Source organism: Hordeum vulgare, chromosome 1H (assembly GCF_904849725.1).
Source record: "Hordeum vulgare subsp. vulgare chromosome 1H, MorexV3_pseudomolecules_assembly, whole genome shotgun sequence".
NCBI classification, from domain to species: Eukaryota; Viridiplantae; Streptophyta; class Magnoliopsida; order Poales; family Poaceae; genus Hordeum; species Hordeum vulgare.
The window spans coordinates 408866846-408879012 of record NC_058518.1 but is presented as its reverse complement, the minus strand read 5'-3'; the positions used below and the strand labels follow the sequence as shown (position 1 = coordinate 408879012).

At 42.1% G+C, this 12167-nt stretch overlaps 1 protein-coding gene across 3 annotated transcripts in view; it reads left to right on the top strand.

Moving 5' to 3' along the window:
- Positions 1-2246: 2246 nt before the first annotated feature.
- Positions 2247-12167, top strand: part of LOC123441002 (anaphase-promoting complex subunit 1) — a 35570-nt gene continuing 25649 nt past the window's right edge. Inside the window, exons 1-9 of one of the 3 annotated variants that reach the window (XM_045117549.1) lie at positions 2247-2609; positions 3282-3345; positions 3726-3810; positions 3904-4175; positions 4498-4603; positions 4680-4837; positions 6639-6826; positions 6896-6965; positions 7531-7701. In XM_045117549.1, the coding sequence (XP_044973484.1) occupies positions 2299-2609; positions 3282-3345; positions 3726-3810; positions 3904-4175; positions 4498-4603; positions 4680-4837; positions 6639-6826; positions 6896-6965; positions 7531-7701 (1425 nt within the window). In that variant the 5' untranslated portion in view covers positions 2247-2298. Of the gene's footprint in view, positions 2610-3281; positions 3346-3725; positions 3811-3903; positions 4176-4497; positions 4604-4679; positions 4838-6029; positions 6112-6638; positions 6827-6895; positions 6966-7530; positions 7702-12167 lie in introns of those variants that run through there. The other 2 variants (XM_045117538.1, XM_045117540.1) reach the window with 2 other exon arrangements.

Here is a 12167-nt window from a genome sequence, read left to right as displayed (position 1 = left end):
TCCCGGTTCCTGTATTTGTCATTCAATCAACCGACAGTCTATGATGTCATAAAATATTTTTAAACCAACATGTGAATCAATAACGTACACATGCTTTTGCTTTCGAGTCCAGCAACATCGTCGTCTCCCTACCCAAAGTTGCAAGACCGAGAAGAAAGTTTATTGCAATTTACTTATGTTGCTCTTCCATCATTTTTTGTTCCTGTGCATGCTTAGAAGACTGGTGGTGTGGATGTACATGTTGGGCCCTTCTTCCCTTGCATATAACGTGTGCAAATTGGCGGGCTTAACCTCCCGGTGATCTCTTACTCCAACATGTAGGTTTCATTTGGTCATGTATTCTGGAAGTACTCTCCAAGACAAATGAAATATATATTTTTTGTTTAGGGAATCTATATATTTTTCAGTACGTTACTATTTAGGTTGTCCTATATTTAGAAAGATGTTTAATCTGCCAATGACTGGTTGTGTTACTCAATAGAATAGTTAGTTGGGGCCAGTTTTATTGCCAAAATATATAAATTGGATTTACAGAGTTATTGAGTTTATGTAAATTGGATATACGAAGTTATAGGGTTTATGTAAACTTCAAGAGACAAACAAGTATTACTGAAACCTTGACGATGGCATCGAAAGAATTTCTGCTCTGGGCAATGAAAACCACCAACCATAACCACTATCAAGAGTTCAACAATGGTCTGTCTGTTGTTCATCGCTTCATACCACATATATAATGTATATCTTCCTGTCTACTTTCCTTGTGTATCACATTATAACTAAGCATCTATGTACGAGCAGTAGAGACTTGGGTGTCTGAATATTCTTTCAATACTTGGCTCGCTCTCGCCCTTTGCGTCATTGGCACAACTCATTTCATTGATGGGGTTAAACAGGAACTCAAGGCAGCAGTTGAATCATAACTTATTGATACTTATTGGTAAAATTGTTTAGATCAAATTTATACCAAGTCAGTGCTAAACTTTACGTGTATTACAAAAATGAAAATACCGACAATGTAATTGTTCCTCTCTATTTATTTAATTGATTGTTTGCGAAAAAAGAGATTAGAAGAATCTTTTGAGCTGATAAAAAAATACACGGTTAAAAAATAAGAATTTGAAGGAATACGTTAAACACGGTGATGAGTATCAAGGTTGAGGGGAAGTTATTCCTCTCTATTTATTCAATTGATTGTTTGCAAACGAAAAGAGTAGGAAAATATAGACTATTGAAAAAAAATATTTTGAAAGGAGAGATTAAACACGACGATGAGAATGAAGATTGAGGGGAAGGAGGTTTGAGGAGGATAGGTGTGAGAGAGACAATTGTTGTCATATATAAATACAAACTAAATGTTATCATGTTTGACACATGTTTTTGAAGCGAAACAATTCTTTGATCGTTAACATTTATTATTAACCCGTGGCAACGCACGGGCACACAACTAGTTGTTATGAAAAAGCTGAAAGCTGAAAAGTTGGGGTACTCTATCTTTTTAAATTTACACTAGAAAAAAGCTACAGATTCTTAAAAACTGCTTTGAACATGTACTCCCTCCGTTCCTAAATATAAGACTTTTTATAGATTCCACTACGGACTACATACGGAGCAAAATGAACGAATCCATACTCTAAAGGATGTCTATATACATCCATATGTAGTCCGTAGTAAAACCTCTAAAAGGTCTTATATTTAGGAACGGAGGGAGTATATATTTTTACATAGTTTCAAAATAATCATGGAAAGTTTGGATAATAAATTTAAATGTAATAATTTCGTAGGGAGAAAAAGGCTGCTACCATCGCATAGTAGCATGAAAGAACTTAGGATAGTCAACAATAAAAAATACATGTGTCCACAATACCATAATATTTTAAACCAAAATCCCATAAATTATGAATAGTGTTTGTATTTTTGTCTTTTGTGCTTTGTCTTTTTTGTATTCACACTAAATTTGTATTTTATTTATTTATAAAAATAGAATTTGATATTGAATTTTTGAACACTATTCGTGAGATTGTAGACCTTTTCGATTCTCTCAATTGTCTTTTTCTTTAACTTTTTTCTTTTGCACGGTAGCACCCATTTTCTTTTTGTTTAGACAACGATAGCACCCATATTGTCGTTGAAAGGAAAAAAGCGCGCCATACCACGTTTCAGCCCACCAGGACAACGGGCTTAGCCCAACTCAAATGCCCCGCGCGCAATTTTCCTCCCACATTTCGTTCCCCCCACTAGGGTTCCTCACTTCCTCGCTCGCCGCGGCAAATAATTTGGAAGCCCCCGGCGAGCGCGACAATGGAGCTCGGTTTCCCCTCACCTAGGCGAGACGACACCACATTTTGCCTCCCCGCTCTCCTCCCCTCCTCCTCGATGCCGCCGCCGGCGATCGGGTCGCGGCAGCTCACGGTGCTGCGGGAGTTCCGCCCGCGCGGGCTGGCCGCCGAGGAGGCCGATGGCGGGGGCCCCGAGGCGCGGCCGCTGCAGGACTACGACTACTTCCTCTTCGACCCCTCGGTCGCCGCCTCCCCGGCTCCCGCCCCTGACGAGGCCGCCTCCTCCTCCTCCGGCGCGGACGGCGACCACGAGCTCTTCATCCGCGGTAATCGGTATGCCCCCCCCCCCCCCCCCCCCCCCCTTCTGTCCCGTTACTGACTGCACATTCTGGTGGGAAGGTCGAAAATGAAGAATTAGGTCTTACCATTGTTGAACTCCACTCACTTTGCTACATAATTTGTTTAGGTAATCGTAGCCCCCCCCCCCCCCCCCCCCCCACGGCTTTGTTTTTTATTTTCTATTATGGCTTCTTCGAGGACACCAAATTGTTTTGTTCTTAAACTGTCCGGGAGCTCCCGCATTCACCAAACAAAGTCATGGCACCGGTGGCAGTCAGTCTCAGGATTTGCATTCAGACTGCATAACCAGTCTCAACACCAGCAGGCTGGTTTCCTGTTTCCAATACCAAATCATTTTTTTCCGCACTTGGTAATCAAGCACTAAGAGCTTGCGTGGCACAGTGATGCATTTCTTCGAAAAGCGTGGCATGAACCTTTCCTATCCTAGCAAAAGGCTGCTATACATGCTTGCATCTCTTCCATTTCATTTGCATGTTTCCAGTTAATTAGACGAAACTCATCAACCAAGGTCTCATGGAGCTCCAATGGCATTAAATGTATGCCAAACTTAGATAGACTTGTTATAGTCTAATTGGTCTTGCATTTTGTATATGTTGAATTCTTTTACAGTCAGTAAGACCTGTTTATGTCTGTCCTGTCTTGTAGGATTATATGGAGTAATGGCTCTCGAGTTCACAAAAGATACGCTTTTCCAAACACAGTCATAATGGTAAGTTGATTTTGTTGTCTTCCTTGTTTAACAAATTACAGTTTTCCTATATTTTTTTCCATATAGTTGTTTATTTCTTGTCCGATTAGAAATAACAAAGCTGAGCTGGTAATGACTGATACTCAAATTCTCTGCTGGATGTGGTTCTTCATGCAATGTCCCCTCCAATGTACTTGACATTTTTTTATTACCAGCATACTTATATATTTAACTTTTCTTCTGCACCTCAATTTTTTTGCAATGTTAAACTGTCTACTACAGAAGGAGATACTCATCAACTAAGTTCTACTCCACACTACTTTTAATTAGTGATGAAAATTGAATTGTAATCATGCTTCTTACAATAGGTGCTCATTTTCCCATGCTAACCTGAAATGTAGGCCTGCTGGTGTCGTATGGAGGCACTTAGTGATGCCCTTTTGTGCGTTCTTCAAGTTGATACTTTATCTATATATGATGTAACTGGTAAGACTATCCTGTTTTACTATAACGCTGAATGTCATAGCACTGAACTGTTTAATACTCTCGTGCTTATAGTATAAACATTTTATGTTGCAGGCGAGGTTGTTAGTATTCCACTACCATATGCTGTTTCATCAATATGGTCTCTTCCTTTCGGTATTCTACTTCAGAAATCTTCTGATGGAAGCCGCATGGTATCATCCTCTAGTTCACTGCTAAATGCACGGGATTTAACTCGTCCTAACAAGGAATTTGGGTTGAACTACAATGCTGCATGCCAAGCCCAAACACTGGACTCGGTCAATAAATCTGATGGGGCCATTATATCTTCTCATCTCATTTTGAAACATCCATTTGAAGTGCCGCAGGTATATTTATGAACTTAGTTTTCCTTATACTTCATATACACTTGGTGGATTGTCAAGGGATTGATTTCTCTCCCTTGAGAAAAGGGATTGGCTGCTAATTACCATTATGTGAAAAATACGAGGGTGGACATAGTTACTCATGTAATAGCATTTTAGCAGGGAATTACTGCCTATCACATCAGGGCATGTGCAGACCGTAGAAATATACTACCTGATCCATAGATTATTGGCTGGATAGCTTTTGATAGATTGTCATCAATAAGAGTATGATCAGTTTTTAACACAATGGTTTTTCGTTACGTAATTGACCAACCACTTTCAGGCAACATATTTTGAAGAAAGGAGCAGATTAAGTATGATGAAAGATTTTGATGAAAAGACCATATGGACAAGTGATAGAATACCACTAATGGCATCATATCATAAAGGTAGTGTTTTAGGCTTTGTGAGCTGTACTTTTCCATCTTTTTATGGCCGGATATGCATTTGTCTTTTCTTGTGCAGGAAAATTTCAGCATTCTGTTTGGCAAGTTGATGGTGCAACTTACCAGGAAGCAATGGATGACAATGCGATGCTATCAATTCCCCGTGACATTTCCCAGCATAAGTTTGCATTCCGTAAGATATGGCAGGGAAAATGCTCCCAGTCTGCTGCTAGTAAGGTTGCTCCATTCTAATTATATGTTTAAAAAATTCCACTTTTGTCATGCTTCCTATCTATAGCACATTTTTCATTTTTGTTCGCCTTGTATTCTTTCTTGTATGCTGCTTAACCTTGCTTGAAAAAGATCTGCCTTAATCAGAGCTCAGAAATTACCCATTTTTCTTAAATGCTGGTGTAATTTTCAGGCATGTTATTTTATTTATTTTCTGCATCATTAAATAGTTGAATTATATATATATCCTTTTTGGTGCTGGTAAGAGCATTGATCTAAAAGGGGTACCTGTAGCGATCATTTTGGTGTATACCAAATTAGTGCACATAGCGTACCTATCTTGCAACATGATTCAATGTACCAAATTGAGAAGAAGATCTGGACATGAAATATTATATGATTGAAAACCACAGTTCACTTTTCTTTTTTGAATGTTTATACATCCTAGTTTTGGATTAACTAATCCTAGATGTCAATTAAGTTAGGATATTACGTAATTATTTTATCTTTATCTGCTTCCTCTGGTCGAGGAGGAGGGGGATGTTAGCCTTGATGGGCAGGTGGTGGCTCAGAAGAACACCTTTCGATATTTGGGGTCAATATTGTAGAAGGATGGGGATATCGATGAAGATGTGAACCATCAAATTAAAGCCGGATGGATGAAGTGGTGCCAAGCTTCTGGCATTCTTTGTGACAAGAGGGCGCCACAAAAGCTAAAAGGCAAGTTCTATAGGACGGCGGTTCGACCCGTAATGTTGTATGGCGCTGAGTGTTGGTCGACTAAAAGGCGACATGTGCAACAGCTAGGTGTGGTGGAGATGCGCATGTTGAGATGGATGCGTGGCCACATAAGGAAGGACCGAATCCGGAATGATGATATACGAGATAGAGTTGGGGTAGCGCCAATTGAAGAGAAGCTTGTCCAACATCGTCTGAGATGGTTTGGGCATATTCAGCGCAGGCCTCCAGAAGCCCCAGTGCATAGCGGACGGCTAAAGCATGCTGATAGTGTCAAGCAAGGCCGGGGTAGACCGAACTAGCCATGGGAAGAGTCCGTAAAGAGAGATCTAAAGGATTGGAGCATGCTGATAATGTCGCGAGATATTATGGGTTTCACATCTAGCCTACCCCAACTTGTTTGGGACTAAAGGCTTTGTTGTTGTTGTTGTTGTTGCTTCCTCTGGTGTTCACTATATCCTCTGTCCCCTTCCTGCCATTATATATGGCACATGACTTAGTTCTGTTTCTGTTGAGCAAACATTTACTGAACTGTAGTTATGGTACAACTTTCTCACACCCAAAAGGCTTTACTTTTGATTTTTTTTCGTAACTAGGCATGCCAATATTATTTTACTGTGGTCACTTCTATCCCCTTCCTGCCACTAAAACGTGTCTAGATACATCTGTATGTAAACAAATCTAAGGCAAGTAATAGGATCGGAGGGAGTATTAAGAATTTAATTATATTTTATCAACATCATTTTTTTAATACAGCATGTAAATGGTTCTGCTCTATTATGCTTTTGCAATTCTTGTATGATAATTTAACCTTTCCTTTCTTAGTGGGTAATTATTTATGACCACTTAGATCAGTCGGATGTATAGGCCGCCCATTTTCCTTGGTGCTTGTTGCATGTTTTATAAAATTTAACTCAAGAGAATAAGAGACATTCAAACCTGTTTTGCTGATGGTTTATATCTGTCTCCGCAGTTTCCTTATTCTTTCGTGTTCTACTTTGTGATATTTGCAGTAGCAACATCTTTTGTTTTGTTATTACTTGAAACTGACTTCAGTTGTTCTTACCAGGTGTTCTTGGCAACTGATATTGATGGGATGCCAATAATTTGTTTTTTACTTCATGAACAAAAAACATTGCTTGCTGTAAGGATTCAAGTAGATGAGACTAATAAAGAAGCATTTGGCGATATTAAATCACACATGAGTTGGAACATCCCTGCATTTGCTGCTGCACCAGTTGTCGTAACTCGCTCAAGGTAGATTTTAGCACATGGTTTTGGATCCTCAATCGACTAGTATTAATATTACTGTTTTGTACCTTGCAGAGCACGGGTTGGACTCCTTCCCTTTACAGACATCCTAATTCTTACTCCTGAGAATGATCTACTTCTTTATGTATGTTCTTTTTTTCAATTTTCTATATATGCATATATTTTCTGTGATCACACTGCAAGCTTTGCACTTCTTTTTAATCACATGGATATGATTATAAAGTCAACTTTCTTCTGTTTTTATCTTCCTATCCTGAATGATGCCCAGCTGGCCTTGATTTGCATTCTGGTCTCCTGGGACTATTGATGTTATTGTTTAACATTCCGTCATTCACACACTCGACCTTTGGACCTTCCGGTCTGAGGTGAATGTTGAAATTTTACTCAGTAAGCAAGAGATTATGAAAATGATCAACTCTCATTGCTTGGTTATCGAACATAATACCTTTTGTTGGCTTATATGGCAAATAAAATACTCGGAGTGTGTGTAAATGTATCATGGTCATAAAGTTTAATGAAAAAGGACACTGCTAGGACTTCCATAACATCACTCTCCCACAAGTCTCTTATCAAGATGTAATTTTAAACATATTTATTCTTGTTAGATTGCATTGCTTTTTAAATCTTGTCATCCAGCAGCTGTTCGAATATCAAAAGTAATTCTTACACCTGTTATATGTGAAACGCAGTCTGGAAAGCAGTGCCTCTGCAGCTACAGTCTCCCTACTGAATTTGGAAAGGGCATATCATCAAATTATGAGCTAAATTCCGAGGTTAAAAATTTGTACTCCAGTGTGAAGATCACAAGCATAGCAGATGCTGTTGAAGGTCGTGTAAATTTAACATGCAGCAATGGCCTGGTAGGTTTGTCCATACACCCCTCCCCTCTGTATTTCGATGTCAAAATTATTCATTTGGTTTGCCCCACGCATATTAGTCTAGCACTATGCTAGTTCTCCTTTTCTTTTACTGATACAATCAGTATTATTTAGAAGCTTTTGATCCTTAGCCGTGTTTTGGTTATATGTTCGACAGAGCTTCTGGTTTTCTTATGTTCGTTTATTTGTTATTTCAGCATGTATTTTCAGTTTACTTAGTAAATCATTTTGGTGATCTTGCTTCTGGTAGAAGCTTGCTAGCTTCCGCGCTAGATCTTTAGGTGTGATGTGCATGATATTCAGATTTCTGTATGGTTGTGCTGTATATTATACAATGGAGAAATAGTGAAATACTGATGCTATGTGTTTGGTAGTATACTTTTCCATGTTATTCACGATGGGTCTTCTATGCTTTTATTTCTTTCTTAAGGTGCAAGTTTTCATGTGGAGGAAGCCTCAGTTTGTGATTGCTGAACTGCGCTGTGCTTTATGTTTTGAATTGCAGCAGATAGGAATTCAGAAAAGTATATTGCTCTTCTTTTGAAATAAAATTAAATGCAGATAAATTCGGTTGAGTATTTGTTAAGAATAAGCGAGTAGCTAAGTCAATAGGTGATGACACTACCTCATGGTTTAAAGTTTGGTGTACATCAAGTAGTGTAGTTGATTAAATAATTTTATCTTTGAGAAAATTCTACAAACCTCTGTGTTCTTATGCATTGATAAAAGGTTCATCTACAAGCCTAAACTAGGCCTTAGAAACACTCTTAATACACACATATGACCAAGCTACAAGAACATCCTATGGCATGAGAAACTTCAAGCACGTTGCCTCAGTGTATCAAAGGTTCAAGCTTCTGCTCTCAGGACGTGTGGTGCCAAGAGGCCATGCTTTAAGGCCCTTCGAGAACTACCAAGTGGCTAAGGGCCATTCATGCAATCTTTTTCCTCAAGTGCGTCGTGCATGCTGTACTACTAGATGAGGTCCTTGTTAAGCTTCATGCATTAGCCAACGCAACCAAAAGTCCAAACGGATGGAAAGGGCTAGTGCAATCCACATATACTGTAACACCCCTCTCATGTGTGACGGGGAAGACAAGTCAACACGTGCAACCGAAAGAGAACGACGATGCGCGAAACTCACGTATGACTCAGGAAGCCTCTACGTGGACACAAAGGGGGGTTACCAACAATTTTTAATAAATTACGAAAGCCAGGACTTGAACTGAAGACCTTAGTTCTAATACCATGTTAAGCTTCATGCATTAGCCAACGCAACCAAAAGTCCGAACTGATGGAAAGGGCTAGTGCAATCCACATATACTGTAATAGTCCTTATCGTAAGCCCATCGGCTGACAACATCCTCTCCATAAGCCGAGTGGTAGAGATTGGTCTTGTCCGGGAAAGTAACTTGGACCAACCTGGTAGTAAAATGGACAGTCGACCAAGAGGTACCACATCTTTGCCTCAGACGGGTCACATGGCAATCATTCTTTCTTGTATGTTGAGCTTCTTCTGGCTAGCCTCCCGGCCTTCGAGCAGCAGTCCGAGCAAAGCTAGCAAAAGAACTTGACATGCCCAGGTTTTCCAAGTTAGGTTCCACGAGGTGGACTAGATAGCCGTGGAAGGGCACCTAGTAGCACAATCAAGTAGACAATTCCCCATTCACGCTCCATCACCAGTGAAGGGTGCTAGGACCCATAAGCTGAACCACATAAACTGCCTGCCAAAGCATGGCATATTGCATCTCGCCATGCCTATAACACCGTGGATGACCTTGGCCCAAGATCTCGATTGCTGTTGCCACACTTCATTTCTTGCCCCTACACTTAGGCATCATGCTGTATCGTTGATGTGATTTCGACATAGCCAACAAACTGTAGCGCAAGCCCCATCCGTGGTAGATCTTGGCTGCCAAGTCCCCTGAGATGGATAGATGGATTGGCCGCATATCTTGCTCCAGTTGACGTGACAATGCCCACAACTGGTCTTTGTTGATCCTTGTCAATCTGCTCGAAGTTTCTCTAGGGTGAAGACTTAGCAAGTAGCAATTGGTGCACTAGGATAGCCGAGAGAGTTGATTTCATCAGTCCAAGGCACCATACCTTTTGGTGGCAGCTTGTACGCTTTGCAGTTGACAAGGGCTTATTGGAAGAGGACATCCAACATGCGACATGGGAGCTCCTATGTACTTGAGTTTGAAACCAATAATCTGGTACTCAAAGAAGTGAGTGATCTCTATCTTGTTAACATCGCAATTGGTGGGTTTAACCAGGCTCTTGTCGAAGTAAGTGTGGAGGTTAGATGCATTGCTAAGGAGCTTCGAGATCCCTTGGGTGACGGATGGGATTGTCACTCGAAGGGTGACAAAATAGGACCGTCAGTTGTGTACATATCACTCATCGTGATGTCGTGTGCTGTGAGCTGCTGCAACATGTAGGCCGTTGAAGTGTATATGTGGATTGCCTAGCCCTTTCCATTAGTTCAAACATTTAATTGCGTTGGCTAGTGCATGCAGCTTAACATGGTATCGGGGCCTAAGGTCCTAAATTCAAGTCTTGGCTTTCGCAATTTATCCAAAAATTGTTGTTGCCCCCTCAGTGTCCACGTATAGGTCTCTTGAGCTATACCTCTGAGTCTATTCACGTGTTGACTTCCTGCGTCACACATGAAAGAGGGTTTTGAAGTGTATATGTGGATTGCCTAGCCTTTTCCATTAGCTCAGACTTTTGGTTGCATTAGATAGTGCATAAAGCTTAACATCGTATCAGAGCCTAAGGTCTCGAGTTCAAGTCCTGGCTTCCCGCGTCACATATGAAAGAGGGTGTTGAAGTGTATCTGTGATTGCCTAGCCCTTTCCATTAGTTTGGACTTTTGGTTGGGTTGCGTTAGCTAGTGCATGAAGCTTAACATGGTATCAGAGCCTGTGTTCACGTATAGTCCTCTTGAACCATACCTTTGAGTCTATTCACGTGTTGACTTCCTGCGTCACACGTGAAATGTGGTATTGAAGTGTATATGTGGATTTCCTAGCCCTTTTCATCAGTCCGGACTTGTGGTTGTGTTGGCTAGTGCATGGAGCTTTACATGGTATCAAGGCCTAAGGTCTTGAGTTCAAGTCCGTCTTGGATTTCACAATTTATCCTAAAATTGTTGTTGCCCCCCCTATGTTCACATAGGCCTCTTGAGCCATACCTTTGAGTCTATTCATGTGTTGACTTCCCGTGTCAACGTTAAAATGTATATGTGGATTGCCTAGCCTTTTCCATCAATTTATACTTTTGGTTGCGTCGGCTAGTGCATGAAGCTTAACATTGGCCATGGTCATCTGCAAGATTAGTATGTTCGGGGAGTCGGGGGGGGGGATCCTTAGCATATGACAGTGGCCCAAGAACTCATTAACCGACACCGACAGGCCGAGCAAGTCGCGTTACCGTTCACGGTGTCGATGGCAAATATACATTGCAAGCTGGCCGATGCTCAAAGTTTCCCAAGTTGTCGTTCCCTTGCGGGGAGCAAGTACCGTGTTCTCCGATGGGGAGGAAGTGCATGGTGGGGAAGCCTCTTGCGGCTTTGGTCCATACATGAGTGTCCCATGGTGCCTGGATGGAGAGCAGGGTTGCGGACAGTCATGGGTGGATGGACTCAACGGGTAGTCTGGTGCGCTAGGGGCGTGTTTGGTTCCCTGGGTAGCTACAACAGGCTGCATTCCATGAGGGGTCCTGGATGAGCATGGCCTGGTTGGGCTGATGCAAGCAGGAGTAGAGATGGGTTTTGGCTCAGTTGGATCCTCCATGTTCTTCTGAATTTTGCTGAAATCGGGGCGACGCGGACGGCGAAATCCGACGTGCGGCGGCGCTAGGCGGCCGGATCTGGCATGGGGCGGCTTGACGAGGGCGGCGGCGGTGCTTGGTCGAGGACGGCGGCGTTTGGTCGAGAACGGCGGCGGCGGCGCTTGGTGGTGGTCGACAAGCGACGGCAGGGCTTGACGAGGACGGCGGCTGTTGGTCTATGCGGTGAAGGGACGAGAGATAGAAGACGAAAAACGAACCAGCGAGAGCCTGCATGCGAGATACACAAGAAACTTGCGTTTCCCTGAGCCTGGCTGAGAAGCCTCCTTTTGCATCCACGGGCCAGGCTGGAGAGTCAATGCGGCCTACCAAACGATCCAGGTTTTGCATGGCGGGTGCGAGCCACATGCAACCCAAGAAACCAAACACGCCCTAGGTACCTGACTGTCTTCTTGCACCCAGCCTTGTGTCGTCCTCAGAGCTGGAGCTGTTTGGCATCTGCGAATCATCAACATCTACATCATTCAACAGAGGTTGTAGGAATGTGGTGGACCCAAAGCCAAGTCATGCGGTTGGCAAGCAATGTATGCCTGCCATGAAAGCCTTTAACAGAGGTAGCTGGGGCAGGAGGTTGCGTGGGGGGTGGGATGCCTGTG